The sequence below is a fragment of the Martes martes genome, assembly GCF_963455335.1.
Source record: "Martes martes genome assembly, chromosome: 6".
NCBI classification, from domain to species: Eukaryota; Metazoa; Chordata; class Mammalia; order Carnivora; family Mustelidae; genus Martes; species Martes martes.
In genome coordinates this window covers 126,807,191-126,834,281 of record NC_137893.1, presented here as the reverse complement: position 1 = coordinate 126,834,281, position 27,091 = coordinate 126,807,191, and the positions used below count along the sequence as shown (strand labels likewise).

Sequence of the window (27,091 nt, the reverse complement as noted above, 5' to 3'; positions counted from 1 at the left end):
TACTCTAAGAGTTAGCAGGGGCAAAATTTCTAATCCCTTTCACTTTTACCCATCCCCAATCTCTTTCATTATTTAGAGCTAAAAATTCAGTGAAAAACATACCAAAACAAAAATCTAACTTACCATTATTCTGTTCAACGGTCATTAGGTTATGTTTGGCTTTTACTGAGGCCTCAAATGTATCAACATTTTCCCGTTCATACTCTTTCACATCAGCAGCTACCCTTTCCAGAATGTCATCTGGAGAAGGTGACCGTGTACAGGTACTGCTCTGGGGGCTGCTTGGTTCAGATGGCACAGACATATTGCTATCTTCAGCAAGATATTTGTATTTCTGTAACAACAATACAACATATTATTTTCATAAAATCTGATGCATATCTGCCAAGAAGTATTACACTGAAAAGACTGTCAATGTTAAAAATTTTTTAAAGGTATTGATGTCTTGACTGAATCAGATCCACAATCCCTTACATTTATTTCCAAAATCCACAAAGTTCTGAAAAAGTTCTTCTATGTTTGGTGCACATTCATTAGGTGATAAAACCTCACCTGAACAGATGTGATACTATTTGTAGTCTTATTTTTTATCTCCCCCAGAGTGAACATAATATGTCTCACTGTAGAAATACTAATGTGTTTGATAGTGGGGTGCTGTTCTAGACCCCACTGATGGGGCTAAGTAATATACATAGATGCACCGTATTACCTTTCTAAAATTCAAATAGTTCTGAGTTCTGAAGCACATCTGGCCCCAAGGGCTGGAGATAAGGGATTGTGGACCTGGGCAAGAGCAAAAAAAGATTCAACCAAGTCTCTAGGGATATCAGTTTAGTAACAACAATTTCATCAGTGCCCCAGAAAAGTTTCTCCTGGAATTCCAGTTTTGCCCTACATCCTCTGGTGATTCAAGTTTTCCTTTGCTCTGACCTACCAGTGCCTGATTTATGATTTGCTATGTATGTGCAGGTAAGCTGGCACAAACTATTCTTTCCTTTTGCCTATTGTCTTCCTTATAGCATCTAAACATTTTTCACTTTTTCCAGAATGTGTTCTCAACTTTATCACTCACCTTCCCATTATCAGGAGAAGGTGTTACACTTCACAGGGACTGCCATCCACAAAGGATCTAGTGGCCATGGCTCTATCTCAGGATGCCTGAGACATAATGGACAATCTTCCAAGGCAGGTAATCTTATTATTAAATGACCACACAAAGACCTATGTACAATACCCTCTCCCCACCCCATTTTCTAAATCACTTACTTCTAAACTACATTTAAAATTATTTTTGAGATGTTCCATTTAAGCCATCACATTTACACAAGAATCTGTATACAATATTTATTTTTTTTAGACATTAAAATGGTTTTTCTCCCCCCCACAAAGGAACAAGTACATAATTTTTTGCTACATGAAATTCCTCCAATTTATTCTATACTCATTTATGAGGGTTTTCTTAAAAAAAAAAAAAAAACTTCAAATTTTGTCTTAATAAAAGGTTTATATCTTAATCCTATATATAACAAAAACGGACAACCATTTAAACTTAAGAAACTACCTTTTCAAATCTCATAAAGAGAATTTCACATACACATTTTTTAAGACTTCCTCAATTGCTACTACCACTGATTCTTCATTAAAGTACAAACCCTTTTACTTGGAGAGTAATTATTTAAAAAGGATTACTCAACACTTTACTAATATCACATACCTGAACAATTGCCTGCCTCTGTATTCTTCTCTGTTCTATTAGGGCTTCTTCATCTTCTTCTTCTACATCAAAGTCTTCAAGACTTAAAAAAAAAAATACACATATATACACATAATTAATTCCAAATATCCCTAATTAGGAAATCGTAACTGTTAAACAGTATTAAAATAAAAACTAGAAAACGTAGGTCATCCACAAGTTCCAGCAAAAGTTTTAAGCCATCTTACTCTCTTTATCCTCTTTATAAACTCTCTCAGTTGCCTGGTTTAGAATCCTGGCAAGTAATTTAACCCTCTATATCTCGTTTTTCTCCTCACTTGTTTCATGGCACCAAACTAGGGAACAAAAGAAAGATCCTTAAGTTCAAAAAAGTGACCCCTGGCTCTACCATGACCTTGGTATTACTAAAGTCATTTCACCTAGCCAGGCTCAGTTTTAACCCCTAACAGAACAAGAGTGAGACACATAAAACTAGTACATTCTCTGGGTCAAAGAAAGCTATAGATCCTTGGAAAGCTATGGATCCTTTTCCTATAAAAAATGCAGATGTAAATATTTGCATACAATCTGACAGGGAATGTGGCTCTACCTCCAGACACTGGCCCTGACTTGTCCCAATTTCCTCCCGAAGACCTCCAAATCTTTACAATCCCTCCCCACACAGCCTCTTTTATGATCTGCTGAATATTCACTAGAGACCAGTAAGCAAACTGTACTCTAAAGGTATTAGGACCTATGTTCAACACCGTTCACTTAATTTGCATATCACATAGCTCTGACTGGGCTTTCATGACCTTAGCACTACTGACATTTTGACAATTCTTTGTTATGGGAGAGGGTGCTACCCTGTGCACTGGCAGATGTTGAACAGTATCTCTGGTCTCTAGCCACAAGATGACAACCAGAAATACCTTTAGATATTGCTGAAATGTCCTCAGAAAGGCAAATTACTCCCAGCTGAGGATCACTGCTCTAAATTATCTTATTTTTTGAGATGTTCCAACCAGACAACTAAATTCACATTAAAAAATTTTCTCACTAGACACTGAAATGTTTCTGTATTTTCCACACTGTAATAGACATTCCTAACAACAGACAGCCTCAACTGCAAAATAGGTTACCATTTTCACAAACTGAAAAGTTTAAAAATTACTATATCCCTCCATCCCCAACCACTGCAAAACTTGTATCAAGACTGGTAGGGCTATCTAACAGATCTGTTGTCTCTAGTAAAAATGAAAAAGGGAAGGCTCATATTTACTCCAGCCAAAATTGAAACCTCTAAATTCAGAAAACCATGATCTCTGCCACATTACCTATAAAATATGCACAAAAAAATAAACTTTTAGGGCGCTTGGGTAGCTCAGTGGGTTAAGCCTCTGCCTTCGTCTCAGGTCATGATCTCAGGGTCCTGGGACTGAGGCCCGCATCGGGCTCTCTGCTCGGCGGGAAGTCTGCTCCTCCCTGCCACCCGCCCCACCTGCCTGCCTGCCTACTTGTGATCTCTCTCTCTCTCTGTCAAATAAATAAATAAAATTAAAAAAATAAATAAATAAACTTTTAAATTCAGGACCTAATTAAGATTCACTTACAATATCCAGGTGGAAATTAAAAGATTTCCAGGTCCAACAGTACTTGTCTAAATTGGAAAAAGGAAATTATGGGAAATTCCATTCTTACTTATCATCCGATGAAGATTCTTGTTCAACTTTCATTCCTTCAGAAAGACTTCCTTTAAATTTATCTTCCTTTACTTTGCTTCTGCTCCTACGTCTACGACCACCCCGTGATCGAGACCGCCTTCTCAAGCGTGACCGGCTCCTCCGACCTCTGTCCCTATTTTGGGGGGGAGGGCGGGAATTATACATACACACATTTTAAAGATCAATTAAAGGTAGAGAATGTGTGGGTGTGTTGGGGGCAGTAGTATATAGGAACTTGTACTTTTCAAAAGCTCAAGTTTGCTGTGAACCTAAAACTGCTCTAAAAATGCAATCTTTTAAAAAGGATCAATTAAAAATTTAAAATTAAGTAACATATCAGAAAGATCAGGGGTAATCAGCTTAACTGAAGATAACTAAAACACAGCTATTGTTCTTACTGGACTGCAAAGGGGCACAAAAGAACTTTAGGGGCAATGGAAATGTTCTTGATTATGGTGATTATGTTTGTCAAAACTCATATAACTTTACACCAAGAAGGGTGATTTTATGTGAATGTTTAAATAAAACCGAATTTAAAAAGAGATCACTGGTAATAAGGTATAGAAAAGATAAATGTGACAAAAATTCCAAGTCTAATTAATATGGCCTTCAGACGTTTTTGTAAGTACATAAAGGTCTTGCCTCATGTCTAACAAAAACTGCTATCATGGCTCAAGCATTAAAGGTGAAGTTTATGTTGGAAAGATGCTATGGAACTCCAAAGAGAAAAGGTTGCTAAGTCTACAAAGAATTGGCAAACTCCTAGTTAATGTCACATCTGACTACCGAGCTATGTCACATTTCTGAAGAAACCTTCCTAAAATAACATGAAAAGAACAACTGAAAAGAAAATCCTCAGGCAAAGAGAATGCGAAGATCTATGACAACAGAAATGTCAACAAAATCTTGATGTGTGAACTGGATAGAATAGTAACAAATCAAATTTAAATATTAGTCCAATAGGAACAAACAAATAAGTAAGAAACCAGTAAATGCATGCCACAAAACCCAAGAAAGCCTCAGGAATTGGAGACAACATATTCTGTTAGATGCAGTGTGAGGTAAAAACTAAAAGAACTGGTTGAAAGCCTTAGGAACAGCTTGTCTCTGTACAGTCCCATTCCTTACTCAACAGAAAATGCCAAACATTCCCCTTCACTTTCTGGCATAATACTTAAAATTTATTTTATAGAGAGGTGTAGGTTGTTATAAAAACTGACCCAAGGTAGCAGGGAGGCACAGTACTGAACATTAAAGGATTAAGGGGAAGTCTACATTATGAAGAACCACAACTCTCCTAGCAGCCATGTCAATATTCCCCAGCAGATGAGAGAATTCTGGAAAACTGATAGCCCAAAAGAATAGGGCTACAGTCACTGATATGCTAAAGAGATTTAGTTACACTGAAGTGATACCCAGGAATACACAAATTCTACATTCTCAGAATGGAAGAAAGCCTCCATTCAGCTTTCACAGTGGCTAAGTTTTAAATGAGAATAGGCAACAAGAGATTCGGCTGTTTATGAGTAAAGTGCTCAAATGAAAAAGGTAAAGGAACAAACGAAATATGGGAAGAAACAAAGCATAGGTAAGATAACTATTAAGAACAAAAATTCCATAAAATAAACTTATCATCACCTTTGATCCAAGAGATGTTACTTCTATAAAACATGAGTAAAATGGCATAAAAAAATTAAACAGCCAACAAGTCTTAGAAATAAAAAATAAATATACATGAGCACAGGGGGAAAAAATCAAAAGAAAGGTAAGAAGGGTGAATGGGAAAATCTCCTAGACTGAAAGTGGAACAAAAGGACAAACAGGAAAGAGGACTGTGTGGGGGGGGGAAATCAATGGAACAATACAGAAGGTCCAGTGAAGGGGGGGCGGTGCAAATGGGCAAGAAAGCAAACCAAAACCAAAACCAAAGAAATAAAATTTCCCAGAATAGGCAGCCATAATATTCTGGCTTTAAAGGGCCTATGTAGTGCCCAACAAAATTAATGGAAAGAAAAGAGCCATGCACCAAGGCACGTTATAATGGAATTCAAGAACACAGGACATTTATTATAAAGAGAGGGAGAGAGAAAAAGCAAGTCCTTTAAGAAATGCCCAGGCATCAGAACAGGACTTCTCACTAGCAGTATTGGAAACTAGAAATCAGTGGAGTAACAATTTCAAAATTCTTAAGAAAAAATTATTTCAACTTGCAATTCTACTCCTTGACAAATCAAATCAGCAATGGGGATTTAAAAAGGGGGGGGCTTCTGAGAAACAAAGGTCCCCCAAAATATCCTTTTCATAGGAAGCTACTGGAGATGCATTAACAAAGCAAGGAAGTAAAACCTGATGATGCTGGATACAGGAAAGGGAATCACAAAATAAGACAGAAATAAGGGTCTATCCGGAGGACAGTAAAGGGAAAACAAATTCTACAGTAATTGTATAAGCAGGCCCGTTAGTCAGTTTGGAGCCAGAAGGTCAGAAGCATTAGGAGTAAGGTCTTTCCTTGCCTCCTTCCCGACTACTTGGCTCAACAATGAGCAATACGCACAAGAGCACAATGACCGTAACAGCAACATAGAAAAATGTTATACAATTAGGTAGAAAAGAAAGTGTGATGGGTGGAATTAAAAAAAAAGGAGATGCTGGGGTGCCTAGGTGGCTCAGTCTGTTAAGTGCCCAACTCGGTATCAGCTCAGGTGTTAATCTCAGGTGGGGTTTGAGTTTAAAACCCCACACTGGGCTCCATGATGACCATGGAGTCCACTTAAAAAGAAAAAAGAAAAGAAACATACATAACTGCCCAAACTAAGAAATCAATAAATATGGCAATAACTTCAAAAATTTAAACATACACAACCTCCAACAAAGCACTTCTGCTTCAAGAAATCTAGTATACAAAAATACTCAGAGATAATGCAATGATATATCCACCAACTGGAATATAAGCCTTTGGTGTGCTGTCTTTTTAAACTACATTAATGTATTAGTTCAATTGAAAACGTTAAAAAAATTGGCAAATGAAAGTCCCCTTAAGTCTGAGTTAAAATGTTTAAACACAGGACTGCCTGAGTGGCTCAGCTGGCTAAGGTTAAGTGGTGGACTTTTGTTTTGGCTCAGGTCCTGATCTCAGGGTTGTGAGATGGAGCCTGAGGATGGTTCTGTGCTCAGTGGGGAGTCTGCGGGAGATTCTTTACCTCTGCCCCCCACCCCAACTTGCATGCTTTCCCTAAAATAGATATACCTTTAAAAAAATTTTAATGCATATATTTTAAAATGATTCCTGCTTTACAAACCAACATTTTGATTAACCAACTCTCTACGTGTGCTTCACAAAAAATGGTTTCTACTACTGTTGAGTTAAACAAGTGTTTGCCCAAGAGTCTTTCACAACTACTGAGGATAGCATCTTGAGATCATGTTCTAAGGGGACCAAATACAAGTTAATAGAGAAATGGAGAGCCGCAATTACATAAAGACTGGAAACTGGGCTACTTATTTATTACCTTATGATCCATCCTGCTTAAAACAAAACAAAACAAACCTGTTAAGCATAGCTCATGTAGGATTTATCTTTCTCAAGAAGTAGGAAAAAAGTGTCTCCCTTTCAAAAGATTGTTTTTAATGAACCACTGATTTAAATTTGAAAAAAAGATAAAGGAAAATCAGTGTGTGTGAAATATCACAAGGTGGAAAAAAGGAAACCATATGGGACTGCAGCTACAATTTTTCACAGAGAAAAATGGTCTTTAAGAAAACCCACCACAGGAGCTAATATGAACCCACCAAATGAGCTAATATGAGAAGGATACAGAGTTTAAAGAATTAAAAAGGTCAATATACATAACATATCTCTACCTCCTCCGAGGGGACCTGCTTCTCCTCCTGGGTGACCTACTACGTCTGAGTGGGGAACGAGACCGTCTTCTAATGGGAGATCTACTTGCTCTTCTTCGGGTTGGAGACCACCTATTGATCGGGCTGGCATCTTTTGATCTTTCACGTCTACTGAGGATATCATCTCGAGGTCGTGTTCTTAAAGGGACCAAATACAGGTTAATAGAAAAATATATTAAATTAATGAATTTGTTTTGCACATAAAAGACATCTTAAGAAAGGCACACTAACCTGAAGACAGTGCATAGAGATTAACATGTTTTGCAACAAAACTTGAATTCAGAAAATCACAATGACATTTTGGTGTTATGGTATGCACTACAGTGAAAGGTCTACTTCCTCTGGTCTCACAATTTGAAAAATTATAAAGGTTATTCACCTTGTTAAGCCACTGATTCTAATTCCAGACAAACAACTCAAATAAAACTTGTCTAAATTTTGACATTTTTGTAACATAGTCTTATTTTTAATATATTACATGTAACAGCATCTTATAATCACTCTTAACCTTAGAACAAAGAAAATGTAACTGAGGGTTTAGAGAAAGGGACAGTCATCTACTCAAGGAAATATATATTGTATAACTTTCCTGGAAAGACATGTGACCATACTTTATAAAATGTAAACGTACATTACCTTAGACTTTGCGATTTCACTTCTATGAATCTATTCTATTAAAAACTTCACACATAAACAATGGACATCTTTGCAAATAATCCTGAAAAACTGGAACCAACCAAAATTTTCGTGTTTCAATAAGGAAATGATTAGAAGTGACCCCTGAATATGGGTTTGAATGGAGCAGGTCCACTCACATGCATACTGTTTTTACAGTACAGTACTACAAATGTATTTAGTCTTCCTTAGGATTTTCTTATCTCTAACTTAAGTCAAAAGTTATCTGCCCGTTTTTGACTGTAAAGGACCGGTGCCCATAATATGTTGTTCAAAGCTCAACTTTGTATATATATACTATGAAATACGGTGCTGCTATATAAAGAGCTAAAAGAGATCTTTACTGTCACAGAAAAGTTTCAGGAAAAAAAGCAGATCACATTTTAACATGTAGGACTCCATTTCTGTAAGAAAGAACATTCATATAATTGTATGTGCATAAAAAAAGAACTAGAAGGACATATTCTTATCACTTGTAGTGGAGAGATGAAAAGGGAAAGACTTTACAGGCTTCTGCCTTATCTAAATTTCTCTTTAATTAGTACCTTTTCTGTAATTAAAAAAAAAACTGTTTCAAATATTCAACTGTAGTCCTTAATAAACTGCTCAGAATTTCCTTTTCAAATTGAAAGCAAATTGAAAGAAACAAAGATTTAGAAACACTTTAGAGGACATAATCAGCAACACTAACTGTCTCAATTTAGAAAGCTAAAGGAAGAAGGGGGCCATTTAATTACAATGCCACTTAGAAGAATTAAGAGTATCTAAGATACAGCACTTTGTGCAAACAGTGGTCTTGAAATTTTTCAGAAAACTATTTAAACTTCAAGGTCAGCTTGTATTTATATTCACACACAACGTGGCCAGGAATTTTTATCTTTACGTAGTATAAGCAAACCTCCTTTTAAGCTAAACCTGGCTGATAATTTCACATGTCCAATTATTCAACATAAAGATACTAAAAAAATCAGTTTCTAAAGTAGTTTAGACTGGTCTAAATAATCTCCACCCACTCTGCTAAAATCCTTCTTATGCCTTAAATACTTATTAGTTCTATGATGGGAGGTAAATGGAATGTCTCAACCTATAAATTTTCTCACTTATAAACTGAATATGAGAGTCATTTCACTTTGTGAGGAGGGATAATCACAAGAATTTGAGGGAAAAAAACTGATGGGCTAAAAGTATTATATAAATTCCCCTCACTTCCCATAAAGGGGACTACATAAATGGGTATACATGATTTATCAGCCAAATTACTCGGATTTAAAGGAGCGACCGCAAATCTGATACTAAATTAAGAACTTGGGACAAAAAAAACTGATTATATTTATAAATCTTTAAATCTTTTAGTCAAGCTATTCATTGAAAAAGTACAAATATTAATATAGTTAGTGGACAAGATCTACTTAAAACCATAAAACTACCGTAAGACTACCGTAAGACTACTTACAACCATAAAACTACCGTAAGACTACCGTAAGACTACTTAAAACCGTAAGACTGATTATATTACCTTATTTTTTATTGTCCACAGTTTTAGTTTCTCCTTTTTAAAATCTGGTGCATTGGTAAAAAGTATTAACATTTTGTAAACAAGTTACCTTGGAGAAGAAAGTCGTCTCCTTTCTGGTTCTCTTCGTTTTCTTTCCAAGGATCGGCTCTTGGCTCTTCTACCAGGAGACAGAGTTCGGGAAGGTGATTTGCTTTGTTTAGATCTTCTATCATTTACAAGTGGAGATCTACTTCTCCTTGACTTATCCCGTTGTTTTGGAGACAAACTTCTTCTTTTAGGACTTCGACCAGGTCTTCTACTGGGTGACCGATTTTCTTTCCCAGAAGAAGCATCTTTAGAGGGAGATTTAATTGGCTTCTTTTCTTTATCCGTGTCAGACCGTTTTGATTTTCTCTCTTTGGACCGTGATCTTCTGTCTTTGGATTTACCTCTTAAGTCAACTGGGGATCTGGATTTTTTGCCTCGATCACGACTTCTACTTTCATTTATAATTGGGGATTTTTTCCTGTCTTTTGACCTACTTTTATCTTCAATTTTAACTTTGTCATCAGCAGGCGATCTGGCCTTCCCAATTTTCTCCTGAGATCGCCTTCTAAGGGTAGGAGATTTTGATTTCCTTGCTTGATCTTGAGACTTACTTCTCTTGGATGGACTTTTGGACTTTTTCCTCTCCTTTGACTTGCTCCTAGTTGTCTTCTCTTTAACTATTTCAACACCTCCCTTACTTTTCTTTTTATCACTCCTATGTCTAGTCCGTTCTTTGGATCTGCTTTTACTTCGCTTTTTTGTACTATTTTTATTGTCCATTAGTTCAAGTTTCCCCTTTGTACTTGAAGATCTGGTACTAGACCTATTTCCATTTCTTGCTTTTTCATGTATCTCCCCCTCTTCTTCAGAGCCAGACTCATAACCTTGTAATATGAGCCCCATCCCAGATTGGACCTTTCCTTCCATTAACTCATTATCAAGTTCAGCTTTAATCAAGGCTCTCTGTTTTTCCAAGTCTTCCAGCAAAGCTAAATCATCAAGTTTAGTTCTTTTTGCTGGAGACAGACCTTCTTTGTCAGAAGCATCAATAGCTTCTTTTCTTTTGTGTTTCTTATGTTTATGCTTATGTTTATGTTTTTTATCCTTGTCTTCTTCTGAGGAATGTTTATGTTTCTTATGTTTACTTCTGTGTTTATGCTTCTTTTTTTTGTGACGACTGTGCTTATTTTGAGATTGGTCTTCTGATACTTCTCCATTTTCTTCATTTACACTCTTTTCGGAATTATCAGCATCTTCTATCCTATAAATGTATCAAACACATTTCAAAATTGTATCATTTATCAAGCATTTAGTCACAACAAAATAATAATAAAATACATCCCAATGTAATACATGAAGTTAGTCACTGAAATATTTTTGGAACAGCTTCAGACATTTTACTGCAAAGATATATGGCAAAAACTGACTTAGTGATTTAACTTAATGGTTGAACTCAAATACACAGACTACATACATGAGGGAGGTTAAAATAATCACACTTAATAAAAAGAAAATCCAAAACCAGTATAATAAAATGTTAATATTGATTTACAGTCACTCAGTAACTTGTTTTTAAACCATAATTTCCCACACAGACTTAAAATCAAAGCTATGCGCCACCCCCCCATCTCTTTCTCCACTTTAAATTAAGAAGTATAATTTTCTTTTTAAAATCTTTACAACCAATATTCAGCTATATCCAAAACAGGCATTCTATCAATGTGCAGTGGTGGCTGATGTTGAGTGTAACACACCTTCCAAGGGTTAAAATTTCAGAGTGATCTGACCAGGAGTTACGAAGCTCAGCCTGTACTGGCCACTGAGCAGCCATGTGGTATTAGACTGAATCACATCAAAGGATCTCCTGCAGGTCAACAATAGTTCAATATCAGCCAAAGCTTACAGTTCAACCAGTATTTATTCAATGGGCTATTTATTTAACCTCTTTAAATTTCAAATGAAAGATTAGTTTTCCAAAGTATGCTCATATTGATTGTTGCCATGCGAAAATAATGTTAATAAAATTAATTACACCAAAGGTGCTTAAATGTTTAGACTATGCTGAGTTTATGATTCCAAATTATTTTGCTAAATCCCCGCAGTTCATTAATCCCAGGCTAAACACAGAATACAATAGCATTATTTAACCTTCTCCTTTAAAATCATTCCATACTAAAACATCACATCCCACATATTAAATCATCTGGATTCTGACAATCACACTATTTTTGGAGGAAGATATGGATTATTTTGTCTAAGTCCTTCCAGTTATGTACTCCTGTACTTCCAGTAAATTTATGATTTGTGCCGAAGTTAAGAACTAAGGTATTCAATTTTTTTTCTTTTTCTTTAAGAGAAGGAAGGGGAGAGGGGAGGGAGGAGGGGGAGAGAAAGAATCTTAAGCAGGTCCACACCCAGCACAAAGTCAGATCCGGGGCTCAATTTCATGACCCCCCCCCCGCCTTTTTAAAAAGATTTTATTAATTTATTTGACAGAGAGAGAGAGATATCACAAGTAACATAGAGGCAGGCAGAGAGAGAGGGGGAACAGGTTCCCTGCCAAGCAGAGAGCCTGATGCGGGGCTCAATCCCAGGACCCTGAGATCATGACCTGAGCCAAAGGCAGAGGCTTAACCCACTGAGCCATCCAGGCGCCCCAATTTCATGACCCTATGATCAAGATCTGAGCCGAAATCAAGAATCAGACCCTTAACTGATTGAGCCACCAAGGCACCCTGGAATTCAATTTCTTTTAATATTTTTTAAAATTACTATACTTAATACAGGCATTTAGGAAGGCAGCAGGAAAACAAAGATGTGTAAGACTAGTACCAGCCATCCTCAAGGAAATTACAGTCCAGTGGAAAAGAAAGTCACATGAAACACTGGAAGAATGCAGCGATAAAAGACACAAAAAGAGCATTATGGAACACTGATCACTTAAAATCACTCTGAAAAAGATCAAGGAGATCACAGAAAAACCCAAGCAGAGACTCTGAAAGGAGAGAAGAAATATTTATTGAGAAGGAACATGGATCAGAAAATAAAGGTTGAGTAATAATGTCCTAGAGAATGAGTGAGAAATTAACAAGAAAGGAAAAGAATACTTTAGATAGGGGGGAAAAAGGTGACAAAAGGTACAGTTATAAATAGCAGATCAGTGTTGCCAGGGCATCAAACTTGTGAAGAAACTGGTCTAATGGCTAAGATCTCAAATGCACCAATTCCAGGAGATAAAAAGATATTATAGGAGATTCTTCCTAGAATGGCTGAGATAGAGTTAGAGGCTCACTGCGGTCAGAGGCCCAGATCTACAGGGTTAGACTGCTAGACAGTGTTCTGTAAGGACAATGCCATTACAGCAGGGGTCAGACGGGAGTCTGGTCCCCCAGCCAGGCCTCAGTCTTCAGTAAACTTGGAAGGCTTGGAGAAGGGAGGTGACATACTAGAGGTATGCTTGAAAAGTTCTTAGTTGGTAACAATGAGGTGGTGTGGAGAACACACCACATAGCAAGAACCTTAATTTCTGTCAGACCGCCAATCTCCATTTTGGTACTGTGAACTGTGAGTACTGAAGAGAGCTGCAGAGAAAGCTGGATCGTCTGGATGATAGGTTTTAGTTTGGACTGACTTCTCTCTAATGGGGAACGAAGATGACAGAATAAATACAGCAAGGTTCTCTGGGATCATCAGATTTTCTCAAAGACTTAAAAAAAGAAAAGTGTAGTATCTTTACATGGGGGAGAAAAAAACCCAGTATGGTTCTATTATGGCGAGGAGAGAGGGGAGATCACAGATTTAAGTAGAAGATACAAAAAGTTATTTTTTAAGGTTTATATTTGAGAGAGAGAGAGTGCGCAAAGGGGGAGGGAGCAAGAGAATCCTTAAGCAGACTCCCTGCTGAGTATGGGGACCTCCATGGGGCTCGTTCCAAGACGCTGAGATCAAAACCTGAGCTGAAACCAAGAGTCAGATGCTTAACCAACCAAGCCACCCAGGTGCCCCAATACAAAGTCATTTCAACTTTGTTCCTTATATAGGCTGTATCCTCATATAGGTAACCACATCCCTTCACCTGAAATCTCCCATCAATCTAGAAAGTGATGGTGTATGTCCCTCCCCCCCCAAAACTCGACTTGTAGGGGGAAACATGTGAGAAAAACTGAATTAGGCTAATTTAAGATATGGAGAAAAGTATGAAGAACTTGCTTAAAGGCTGACAATGATTTTCAGGTATATAAAATCTCAGTCCCAAAGTACAAAATTCTATTCGATAAGCTAAAACTCAAACTATCTAAAGACCCTCTAATGTGTCTTCAGGAACCAGTCTCCAGAGTGAGACTATCTGGGTTCAAATTCTGATTGCAATATGTACTAGCTGTGTGGCCTCAGGCAAATTTCAGTATCTCTGCTCTGCAGGCACCTCATCTACAAAATGGAGAAAACAGTATCTACTCAAAGCAAGCTGTCAGGATTGCATGGTTGTTAACAGATGTTATTAAGGCTCATGATAGTGCCTAGCACAAACCAAGTACCTCAAAAGTAAGAGATTACTCTTACTGGATAAATAGATTCACTTACTAGGACACTGCAGAGCTGTCAGGGCTGACACCAAGAATATTATTTTCAGTAAAATGGCCAAAGAGCATGGATTGAGTCAAACTACCTTGTTCAAATGGTGTTTCCAACATGACACAACTAGTGTAACCTTAGGCAAGTCGTTCCTCCATGCCTCAGTTTTCTTAATTGTACACTGGGGAAATAACAGTATTGATAAATCACAGGTTATAGCAGTAAGTTCATATACGAAAAGCTACCACACAAATTACTGCAGAAATACTGTCTAAGTCTCCAGGACAGAGGAGACTAAGTTTCAAGGAAGTTTAAGGGTCCTGCCTTTGGTCAAACACACATCAAGCTAGTGAGAAGGCTAGTATTACAAGTCAGTCAAGAGTTCTTCCATTTGATTGAAGATGCTATTAAAATGTCAGATCATATCACCACTCTGTGTGACACTTGATTATTGCTTCCTATCACATTCAGAGTAAAAACCAAAACTGTTTACGAGGCCCCATACTATCTGCCCAACCTCCCCAACACACTGATCCTACTACTTTCCTCCCACACTCACTATGCTTTAGCCACATCGCTCCCCTTAAACAACAGTTAAAACCTATCTCAGGGCCTTGGTACTGGTCCTTGCCATTTCTCCACCTAGAATGCTTTTCCCAGACATACATTACTGGTTCCTTTCCCCAGCCTCAGATCTTTGCTTAAATTACTTTCTCAGTCAAGTTTTCCTCACCAATTCATTTTAATCATTATCCTCACCCTACCAGAGACATATCCCCTTTCTCTTATTTTTTTTCCTCTGAAGTAACTGCCACCACCTAATTCTTGTTTGTCTCTCCATATCGTAACATATGCCCTATGAGAGCAGAATTGTAATTTACTTAGTTCACCACTCTATCCCTAAGGCCTAGTAAACTTTTGAACCTATAGTAACCAGGTACTCAGTAAGTAATTTGTTGTGTCAATGAAATGATTTATATAGATAACACATAAAAATTGTATTCATTAGACTACAGCTCGGCTTACACTGCCTATACTACACTGATCTCTTGACAGGAAACATTTTGGTTTTGCTCAATTATATGTCCACTGCATACACCTATCTGGTGAATGCAGTACCTCAAAATGATTTAAATTTAATTACCCCCCTCCCCAAGAAAAATCTACTCTTTGAACCCTCTTCTAGTGCTTTCTACAATTTACAAGTGTTCAGGGAGTTGCAAATCAAAATTCTTAAGAGTTTACCCAGAGAGGAAGTAATTTCCTTCAAAAGAAAATCTAGCTCCTAAAGCTTCTGAGAATTTAGAAGCTAAATTGTGATGTCCAGTGTCACTTCAGAGTTATTTATATGAGTGGCCCTAGTTCCTGATGTAACTTAATGAATGTTATCTAAAGAAATGATTACATTACTGACAAAGATGCGAAAAGCACTTACGGCCCTTTAGTTTAACCTTAATAATTCTAGAGTTCTCCTACGCTAGGGTTCGTAGACCTTCACCCTCAAGTTGCTCTCTCAATACAAATTCCATAGAAAATACCAGCTGAAGTCTGACTACATAAATCAGGAAAATGTGAACTCAGTGAATTGATGGCATATGAAACATAACAAGCTTGTGCTAAAGCAGCTAATTTAGGTTCAACATCAACAACTTTCTTCTAAAACTTTACAGAAAAGTACCCTGATAACAAAATAGTCTTCTTGCATAGTTCATATCTGTAATAAACACAGGTATTTAAGTCCCATATATGCAAATTTACATTTTAGCATTTATGTTCTGCAATTTAACACTTTTGCAATTTACACATTTAGCAGGTCTACATTTAAACCAATACGGTTTATAACAAGTTTGTCATAAAACAGTACTTACTGAGAATTGAGTAATATCCTTCAAATCACATTATTTGGAAACGAAGCTGATTTGAAGTGCAGACTATATGCGAATATTAAAAGACTGGTTTTATCATTTATTGTTAAATGCAACGTGTAAGTTTCATCCTTCATTCAAGGGTCTCTGAGCATCTGGTACAATGAAACAACTTTAAAATAAAGACTGATTAGGAACCACTACTGTCATTTTAATTTCCTATTTCAAATTTTTAAAAAAGAATACTCTTAATGACATCTTATTTGGGAGGCATTCAATTTATGCTCTGGAAACAGAATGGTGAGCAAAGTGAATGCCATTACTTCTTTACAAAGAAAGTAATTAAGCCTGTTTCTCTGACAACTTCAACTACTTTAATACAGAATTAATGTAGATGTAAAAATAAGAATGGATTCAAAAAAACGAACTAGTCTTAAAATGAACTCCTCCACCCCTCCTTTTCCAAATCGGGTGTGGAAAATTAAGCTTCAAAGAATTAGAGCTGTCACATCAAAATAAAATGGACCTTTTCTGGGACACTGGAAGTCAATAAAAAGGATTTCAAACCTTAAAGGCTGTTTTTAAAAAGGAGCCACAGTGTATAGTGGATGCCTAGACAACAGAATAGTTAGGAGCAGGGCTCTAGAATTCGACTACCTGGATTTAAATCCTGGATCTGTCACTTAATGTGACCTTGGGCAAGTTAACTTAATTTCTCTGTGCTTTAGTTTAATCATTTGTAAAACAGCAACTACGTCCATAGGGTCGTTATAAGGATATTTGTTCAGTGCTTTGAACAGTATTTGGTACTCGGTAAGTGCAAATAAGTGAATGCAGATAAAAATTTAAATGTTTAAAACCATCAAAGAGGCTGAGCTAAAGAGATGGACAAACGTAAAAGGCCTTCAATTACTTAAAATTTTTTATTTCTTCCCAAATGTTCCACTTCGAACAGAGTTCATACAATTGTAAACTACTTGGTGTCCTCTAAAAGAACTGTTTAGACACTATATTCCAGCATTCACTATAAGGAGCACACAACAGGACTTGCTTTCATACAAAATTTATTTTATTTGTTAAACATTTCCAACTAAATGGGACACTTACAGACCAAATACTCCATTTATACCAAGAGTTCTGTGGGGGAGGCGAGGTGGAATTAAGGACTATTTATTTCAGGGGCACTCATACTGCAGACGCATAAATAAATGCTAATTATTAAGTCTAGAATTTGAATATGCATATAAAATATGACTCAAGCACTCCTCAAAAAAATCTGAATGGTCCCTGAAATCAAATAAATGGACATGATACTACAGAACTTTGAAGAGGTTGCTAGAAAAAAACAGCTGCATAACATCTGTACTGTATTGGCATAAATACTGGAACGTGACACACTGTGCACTCAATGAGAAACAAAAAGGTGAAGTTTCATTAAAACTTTAGAATCCATCTGCTCTCTTCTAAGTCAATTTGTGAAGATAACAGAGCAATCTTCAAAAGCCCTTAATGAAAAACTTAGTATAATTCTCTGAGTAAAGCAAATGATTGAGGAGTCTAGAACAGAATGTATAGCAATGAAATGTTGGGGCACCTGGTAGTAAAAATTTCTCCTCCCAGCCCCTAGTTGCTGGGAGTCTGTATCTACCTCTTTCCTAAAATGGATTAAAAGAAATCAGATAATGCTAATGCACAAAACGACCCCTCTATGAATTGTTTTAAAATCCACTCTGTTTTCGGTTCTTGTTTGAGTTTTCCCAACATGAACAGAACAAACTACTACTTTTAAGCAACGATTAGACTTTGCAGCATATACAAGTTATGTTTTCACTTGGCCACATCGATTCTTACGTTAGCTTAATTATAGACATAAAGTGCTTGGGTTTGGAAATAGCTACTACTTCTTCCTCTTGCACTCCCAAAGAAGCCCTACAAACTCAGGCCAAAAATGTCAGGCCTCAAAACCAAGAACTTGATCTTACTTTGCCTCAAGTTTGGAAGTTGGCAAATAAGCTGCCAATAGGCAAAAGAGGAAAAAAAAATATTAACGAATGATGCTGGAGTAAAAGCACAGGGGAGGGGCCATGAAGTATCCCGCTAGCGACAAACTATTATATAGCTCTAGGAGGGTCAAAGAGGGTGGCCCTAGCATCCCTTTTTCCTGTTTTCAAGTCCTTCAGGACACCAGCAGCGGGACGACGGCAGGACGTCTTAAGACTCGCAAAGTCTTGTGGATTGCCCCTCTCCCGCCACTGCTCCTCGGGTGCCCAACACCGATGCCACTGAGTGCTGCAGCCAGGGAGCTCCGCTCGGTCCCAGAGGAAGGAATACTAAGGCGCGACCGCACAGTCGCGGCAGCCGCCTCGCGCACGGGACCTGTAGAGGCCGCTCGCGCGTACGCCTCCCAGGGCAACGACGCGCGGCAGGCCGCGGCCGCCTTCGACCCAACAGCCGCGGCCTCCGGGAGAGCGAAGCTCGAAGGCCGTCCGCCCCCCACGCCTCCCGCCCAACAACGTATCGCGCGGGGAAAGGCAAAGTTTGGCTCTCGCCGTTAGGCCTTAACTTTCCCGCCCGCCCATGCAGTTCTCCGCGGTTTCCCACTCGGCAGTCTCCCGGGCGCCGGCCTTCCGCACCGCTCGCGGAGACTACTTACTCTGGCTGTTCCCGCAGCGACAGAGTCTCCGCGGCGGCCATCTTGAACTTCCTGACTCCTAGGCGGCGGCGGCGGCGGCGGCTTCCCGGACGGTAGAAGCTAGTGGAAGTGGAGGAAGAGGGAGCAGAGCCCTCGCGCATGTGCTAACCGCGAAGGGAACCTCGGAGCTCTGATTCCGCTCTAAGAATCCGGATATAGAAGTGCATCCGGGGACATGGCGCACGAGCGCCATGACGCAACTTCCGGGACGGGGGTTGGGCGTGAGGAGGTATAGGCGGCACCTGCTAAGGGTTTAGGGGTGAGTGATTTAGGCTTACCCGCTTGTCAGTACTGGCACCGGACATTTGGTTCTGATAACTTGCTATATAATGGAGAGAGGGAGTCGGATATCAGTATTTCGTGTGCGGGCTCGAGAGCAAGTTTCAGTGAGGGGCCCACGAGTTAATTCTCAAACGAGGGCAAACAAAATGATTTTGCTGCTGGGTTGCGTGGGGCATAGTAAATGCCTTGTTACTGGCTAGATAATCCAATCTCAAATGGAATTAAGGGAAAGTTTGTAGAAAGACATTTTGAGAATACTGGGAGGTTAGGATTGTATCTAGAATGTAAATGTCTTTTAATATGGAATTATTATTAATACATTTATTTGAAACATTTTTGCATTTCCTTTCAGCTTTTGCTTAATTTGGGGGTAGCAATTCGGGAATCGTTAGGTTTGCTGGTTCAGTAGTATTTTTTATCCAAATCACTTAATGTCATTTTTTTCTATAATGAGTTCTACAGTAATCGATTAAATGGAACATTTTATGAGAAAATATTTACTAGCTCTTGGAGAGCTTTTAACACCACGTTCATTTCTATATTCTTTCTCTTCAAAAATATCTTTCTTTATACTCTGGAGCCCAAAATCAGGGTGACGATCGCTTTTATTCTTGTAATCAACTGAGTTTGATTTCACCATAGAAATTTGACCTCAGAATATCTGGGCTTGTTATATATCTTGGTTTTCAGAAGGGAAGATTTACAAATGTTTGTACAAAATGAGTCCCTCATTGGCTTACACCTAAACGTGTTCAAAATGTTAGACGTTTTACCTTCGTGGACTCTATTAATATGGGACACTAATCCTTGGATAAGTACTGATTTTTGTGGATTCCCTCTCCTCCCTGCCTCCACTGTAGCATTTCTTTTCTTTTCTTTTTTAAGATTTTATTTATTTATTTATTTGACAGAGATCACAAGTAGGCAGAGGCAGGGAGAGAGAGAGGAAGGGAAGCAGGCTCCTCCCTGAGCAGAGAGCCCGATGAGGGCCTCGAGCCTATGACCCTGGGATCATGACCTGAGCTGAAGGCAGAGGCTTTAACCCAGGTGCCCCAACTGTAGCATTTCTTTATATGGTCCTTAATTATATTGCTTTCTTTGGGAAGGATTTTTCTTTCTCCTTAACAATGAGACTCAGGTATAACTTGGAAGACATTTTTCATAGGAAAAAGTTTTCAGAAATATGTTGAAGATGGTTTATATATTCAACCATATGTCTATTTATGTACTAATAGTGTGTAGGTTGGGATTTCAGAGTTCTAATTGTTTTCTGCCTCTAAATTCTTATCCCTATATATCTTTTCAAAAGTAGCATGAATTCAGTCTTACATTTATGGTTTATTATATTCTCTGCCCCAACCCCCATGAGGGCAAGGCCATGTGATATTGTATCCAGATTGGCTCAGATTTTATTAAAATAACAAAAAATTATTTAAAAATAAATTTTAAAATTAAAATAGATGAACATAGTATATGTATGTGCAAACCTATTTCAGATTTATTCTTGGTAGTAAGTGCAAATCTGTAAGAGATCTCATCTTGGATATAAAGTAGAATATACCTTAAGGCAAAAGAAGCCTAGCACACTGTCACCAGGAGGTAAGGTAACTTATGATGACTTAGTTCCCAAGTGTGAAGCTAGGATATGAAGTGAAATCTAATTCCCGTCGTTCCCCTTTCTTACCCTGCTGCTTCCCACAGAAATGTCATGTGTTTAGCATCTACTTGTTGAGCACCCCCCTCCCCACAACTCTTTGATATTCAAATGTTTTGAGTTAAAAGTAATGGAAAGAGCACTGGATGGGCATCCGGATATCTTGTTTTCCCTGGGTCCCAAGGCTATAGCGTCTTCCTTATTGCTGAGTAGCTTATTACTGAGAGCTCATAGGCAAATCTCAATTTCCTCAACCACAGTATTATCTGCCTTGTCACCTCTGCTGTATGATTCTTAAAATATATTTTTTATTATTTTTATTAACATTATAATGTATTACTTGCCCCAGGGGTTCAGGTCTTGTGAATCGTCAGGTTTACACATTGCACTCACCAACTAAAAAATTTCTTAATGTAAGTGTAACTGACATGCAATGTTTAATTAGTTTCAAATGTGTAACAGAGTGATCCGACAATGCTCACCATGATGTACCAGTGTGGGTAAGGGAGAACAGGTAGGGAGAATAGACGCTAAGCTGTTCAGGTTTGAAGCCACATTATGACTGGTTCAAACCTAGATTTGGACAAACCCTTCAAATTTTTAAAAAAGAGCATAGTAAAAGCAAAACCAAAACACTTCAGAAAATGATGCTGGCAAATTTCCTTTAGAATTTTCTCGCCAATTCGCTTTCTCTTACACGGTTACTACCAGTTAGTAGTTACTACCAGTTAGTAGGTTACTACCGCACTAAGAGGGATTTGTCAAGAGTGCTCCCGAAATTGTGTTGTAGTTTTGGAAGAATGGGGTTTAGAGAAGGCGGAGTTAAAATTAAGGCAAACATCACTTACTACTTTAATAAGTCAGCAAACGTTTATTAAGAGACAATGTTAAGTCCAAGTTTTCACTCTTCTGCTTTTCCTCCCAGAGTTCGGGGACGGCCGCACCGAAAACGTGCAGACACAGCTAGACCCTGCCTGCGCAGGAGGGAGAGCGTAGCGGCCGAACCCACTGGCCGGAAGTCCCTGAAGAGGCGGGGGTGCGGCGAGCACGCGCTTCCCGACCGTGGGCACTCCGTCCGCGCGCCTAGGGAAGAGCGCGCGTGCGTGCGTACGTGCGTGCGTGCGTGCGTCTGGCGAAAGGGGTGGGCGTGCCAGAGGGTGGTAGTGGCCCGCGGTCCCCAGTACTTCCCGCCCGGTATCCGCGGCTCTAGGGGGAGAGCTGTTTTTTTCGGATCAGTACGTTTTCGTCGCGCCTGGAGAAACCGCCCAACCTCTGCGGCGTTTCCCTGGGCCCTGAGCCTGCGCTCTTTTGCCCCCGTCAGCCTCGCCGCTCTTGGTACCTTTCCAGCCAGGACGGTTTTCCGGAGCTACGGGGCCGATCCGATTGGTTGTGAGTAGGTCCGAGAGCCGCGGTTTAGGGCCCAGGGGACCCAGCAGGCTTTGCTGACCCCCGCGAAGGCCGAACTAAAAAATGCGGACGTTGACTGTGTTTTGCAGACAGGGAGCGTAAAACCCACAGCGCTTGGATCCCCGCTACCAAACAATACCACAAAGTGTTCTGCCCCAGAGACAAGGTTTTGGGAACACGCATGTTCTTGACTTTTTTTTTTTTTCTTACCATCTTTGGTTCCTTTTAAGTATTATTATTTTCGTTCAAGATACACACTCCAGGGGTAGTTTGAAAGTGCTTCTGAATTATGTTCCTTCCTTGGAAAGAGATTATTACGTTTGGACCGCCTTAGCTGCACAGTCATCAATCCTGATGGGCTCTTAACTGGCTCGTCTTAGCGTAGGCTACCGACAGAATAAAAAGTGTATCATAAAATCCTTTGAAGAAAACTCCTGCTCCGAGGAGAGTTCTCAGATGTCAGTTAAAAAAATGTAGATCCCTTTTAGATAATACTTAAGGTTTTATCTAGTTTAGATCTAGACTCGGAATCCGTAGCTGGGAAGACACTGAAGGCTGATTTTTTTTTTTTTATTACTAAACAAAAACTTTTACTTTTGTTCCATGAAATTTAGTTTTTTGTTTTGTTTTAAAAACAGTTCTGATGCATTCACGAAAATCTGGAAAATCCAAAAAGCAAAACAAAACAAAACAAAACAAAACCACCCAGAGTTCTATTGTTCAAACTGAACCAACATTAACATATTGGCTTATTTTGGCCAATTTCCATATGAAATACTAAGTTTTCTTGCACTCATGAGTAGAACGCTATAGTTCGCTTTCTCATGTAACACACCCACCTATTTTTACATAATTCTGGTTTCAGTAAACATGTTTATAACTAGGTGACGTCTCTTTTTTCCTTTGTTGGTGGATGTGTATGTCATTTCAGTTTTGCGCTATTGTATATGACCATGATGAAGCGCTATTTAGAGTTGTATTTAGAACATGACCATTCAAGGGGAGTTGACCTGGGCTTCACCACTCTGCCACTTCAAGCAATTTATTTAACCTTTCTGTGCCTCATTTTACACATCAGTAACATGAGGGTAATGGTTCTCATCACAAATGGTTTTTATGGGAATTAACTGAAACAATGAATGTGAAAGTGCATGGATCATATATTAGTAAACACTATTTCTACATGTAAAATTTTTTCGATTTTTGTATTTTTAAATTTCTTTTGTTATGATTTTTTTGGTAACATGCATGGTTTATTCCCAGATTTGGTATATGGTTAAATACTATCACCACTTTGTGTCTAAGGGTTTTTCTACATAGGCTTTTTATATACTTTACTACATGAATTATTCATGAAAACTTAAGTAAGAAATACTTTTTTTGCAATAAAAGTTATATTTGACTATAATTTATAAATAATTTTTCACATTTTATGGTACAGCCTATTCTTTCTCACCTTTAATATGTACATACATACATTGTTATTTTTAAGAATTGCATTATAAACAAAGTGTTCAGTGTGAAGAAAGCGCAGTGATTAAAGAATAGGAAAAAAGCCAGAAGGGGAGGTAGTAGAATTTAGATTTCATTTCAAATGTATAAAATAAGTTTAGGGTTGAGGAATGACCTGATTTAATTTGTTTTGGAGGGTTCATTTGGCTGCTGTGTGGAGATAGACAGCAGGGCACCAGAAAAGGAAAGATGGAAGCCACTTAGGAGTGTAATTCAGTAATCCTCCTGAGTGATGGTACTGGTTTCAAGTAGGGTGGAAATGGAAAAAAATGGCTGGGTTCTGGATATATTTTGGAAGGGCAAGCTATAGAATTCAGTGATTCTTTGGATGTGGGGCTCAAGAGACAGCGACTTAGAGGTGTGTGGCTTGAGCAATTGGATGGATGCAGTTACTGCTTACAGAGATAGAGGCTGAAGGAGGAACAGATTTTAAGTGGGAAAGAAGGGTTCTGTTTTAGTCAGATCACACTTTGGTGTCTTATTAGAAGTGAGGTCTTATAAACTTCAATTATTGTTGAGTTGTTTCTCCTTTCACTTCTCTTATTAGGTGCATTCATTTTTATAAATCTTTTCCATTTGGATTGACAGTTTTGTCATTACAAAATGTCCCTTTTGTGGTTGCTGCTTGCATGATAGATCACTGTTGTAGTGTCTCCTATAGATAGCACATAGTTGTATCTTACTTTTTTAATCTCGTCTAATGACCTCTGCCTTTTGATTAGAATGATTAATTCATTTGCATTCAATGTTATTCATAAAGTTGGATTATGTCTGCCATGCTACTTTCTTCCCTATATGTCTAATGTGTTTTTTGTTCTTCTGTCCCTCTTTTACTGCTTTATTTTGCATCAGGTGAATATTTCCTAATGGAGCAGTTACTTTAATGATATTTGTTCACTTTGTCTCCTTTTTTTTAAAAAAAATTGAAGTATAATTAACATACTGGCAACCACCGAAACTGGCAACCACCAGTTTTTCTCTGTATTTAAGGGTCTATTTTTTTCTTTGTCTCTTTTAAAATTTGTTTTGTTTCTTAAATTTGCATATGAATGAAATCATACAGTATTCGTCTCTGTCTGACTTATTTCACTTAGCATTTTACTCTTTAGGTCCATTCATGTTGTTGCAAATGGCAAGATCTCATCCTTTTATATGGCTGAATGGTATTCCATTTTATATATGTATATATATATATCACAACCTCTTTCTCTATTCATCTATGGATGGACACTTATATTGCTTCCATATCTTGGCTATTGTAAATAATGTGTAGGGGTGCATGTATCTTTTTTTTTTAAAGATGTATTTATTTTAGAAAGAGAGAGGGAGAGGGGGAAAAAGTATCACTCAGATATCCTGCTAAATGTGCAGCCTGTTGCTAGGCTTGATCTCACCACCTGTGAGATCATGACCTGAGCCAAAACCAAGAGTTGAATGCTTAACTGACCGAACCACCCAGGTGCCCTGCATATATCTTTTTAAATTAGTGTTTTAATTTTCTTTGGGTAAATACTCAGTAGTGGAATTGCTGGATCATTCTATTTGTAATTTTTAAGCTTATGAGGAAGCTCTGTAATGTTTTCTACGTGGCCACAACAATATGCATCCTTACCAGCAGTGTACAAACATTTCTTTTTCTCCACATCCTTACCAACACTTACTATTTCTTGTCTTTTTGATTCTAGCCATTCTAACAGGTGTAAGGTGATATCTCATTGCAGTTTTGATTTGCATTTTCCTAGTGATTAGTAATGTTGAGTATCTTTTCATGTGTCTATTGGCCATTTGTGTTTCTTTTTTGGAAAAATATCTATTCAGATATTCTGTGCATTTTTAATCAGATTATTTGTTTTGTTTTGTTTTGTTGTTGAGCTATATGAGTTCTTTATATATTATGGGTATTAACTCCTTACCAGACATATCATTTGCAAATATCTTCTCCCATTCACTAGGTTGCCTTGTCATTTTGTTGATGGTTTCCTTTGAGGTGCAAAAGTTGTTGGTTTTTTTTTGTTTTTTGTTTTTTTTTTGTATAGTCTCAATAGTTTATTTTTACTTTTGTTTTTGTTGCTTAAAGACACATATTTAGCAAATTTTTTGGTGGCTGATGTCAAAGAAATTACTCCCTATGTTTTCTTCTAGGAGTTTTATGGCTTCATGTCTCACATTTAGGTCTTTAATCCGTTTTGAATTTATTTTTGTGTAGGGTGTAAGATAGTCATCCAGTCTCATTCTTTTTCATGTCCAGTTTCCCCAGCACCATTTGTTAAAGAGACTTTCTTTTCTCCATTGTATATTCTTACCTCCTCTGCCATAGGTTAACTTATGATATAAGCCTGGGTTTATTTCTGGGCTATTTTGTTTTATTGATCTATGTGTCTGTTTTTGTGATAGTAGCATACTGTTTTGATTACATAGCTTTGTAGTATAACTTGAGATTCTGGAATTATGACACCTTTAGCTTTGTTCGTTCTCAGGTTGCTCTGGCTATTTGGGATCATTTGTGTTTCCACACAGGTGTTAGTATTATTTGTTCTAGTTCTGTGAAAAATGCTATTGGTGTTTTGATAGGAATTGTATTGAGTTTGCTTTGGATCATATGAACATTTTAACTATATTGGTTCTTATAATCCATGAGAACAGAAGACCTTTCTTTTTATTTGTGTCATCTTTAATTTCTTTCACCAATGTATTTTAGTTTTCAGAGTACAAATCTTTCACCTCCTTGGTTAAGTTTATTCATAGGGTTGTTTTTTTTTTTTTTTTACTCTTTTTAAAAACATTTTTTTAGTGGTTGCTCTAGGGCTTACCATAAACATCATAATTTACTAGACTCAGCTTTAGATTTGTGCTAACGTAATTCCAATGAGATTAAAAACCTCACTCTAAATTAGTTTTATTCCATATCTCCCTCTTTTTTTTGTGGTATAATTGTTATACATATTTTATATATTGTTGTGACAAACCCAACAATACATTGTTATAATGATTACTTTATATCTTTTAAAGAAGCAGAAAGAGAGCAAGTACATATTTATAGCTTTTATTATATTGACCTTGACTTTTTTTAAAAAAGATTTTATTTTTAAGTTACCTCTACCAATGTGGGGCTCAACTTACAACCCCAAGATCAAGAGTCAAATGCTTTATCAACTGAGCCAATCAGGCACCCCTGACCTTGACCTTCTTATTTATGATTTCTGGTTCTCTTCATTTCTTGTCCTTGTGGGTTCATGTTACCATTTGAAATAATTTCTTTAGCCCAGTACAGCTTTGCTCCTACCCACCTCCTTAGCAAATATGTTACATTTCCATGTGTTACAGACTCAATAATATATTGTGATTTAATTTTTCATTAAATTCATTTCATTCATTAAATTTCATTTCAGTAAAATTTTTAAAATTCTATAAATTTGCCTAGAATTTAAAGCACTTTATATTTAAAATTTTTTTTTATTTGCAGCAATTTACGAAATAGACAACTGTGTGTACTGTATGCAATAGTCTTCAGTAGCCTACGTTCTTCTTTGGCTATGTTTTTAAGTAGGTAAATGGATAAACAAACTGTGGTA

General features: G+C 37.7%; 1 protein-coding gene across 5 annotated transcripts in view; it reads right to left on the bottom strand.

Moving 5' to 3' along the window:
- The window catches only part of PRP4K (pre-mRNA processing factor kinase PRP4K), a 38,602-nt gene extending 19,787 nt beyond the window's left edge, over positions 1–18,815 (bottom strand). For 4 of the 5 annotated variants that reach the window (XR_013966976.1, XR_013966977.1, XR_013966978.1 and 1 more), the window contains exons 1-6: positions 18,626–18,768; positions 9,597–10,796; positions 7,279–7,455; positions 3,395–3,550; positions 1,715–1,796; positions 124–334 (exon numbers count right to left, since the gene is read on the bottom strand). Coding sequence is in view for 1 of the 5 variants with exons in the window: in XM_080805845.1 (XP_080661971.1) it covers positions 124–334; positions 1,715–1,796; positions 3,395–3,550; positions 7,279–7,455; positions 9,597–10,796; positions 18,626–18,765 (1,966 nt within the window). In the remaining 4 variants the exon portion in view is untranslated. Of the gene's footprint in view, positions 1–123; positions 335–1,714; positions 1,797–3,394; positions 3,551–7,278; positions 7,456–9,596; positions 10,797–18,625 lie in introns of all 5 variants that reach the window. The other variant, XM_080805845.1, reaches the window with a different exon arrangement.
- Positions 18,816–27,091: the final 8,276 nt, after the last annotated feature.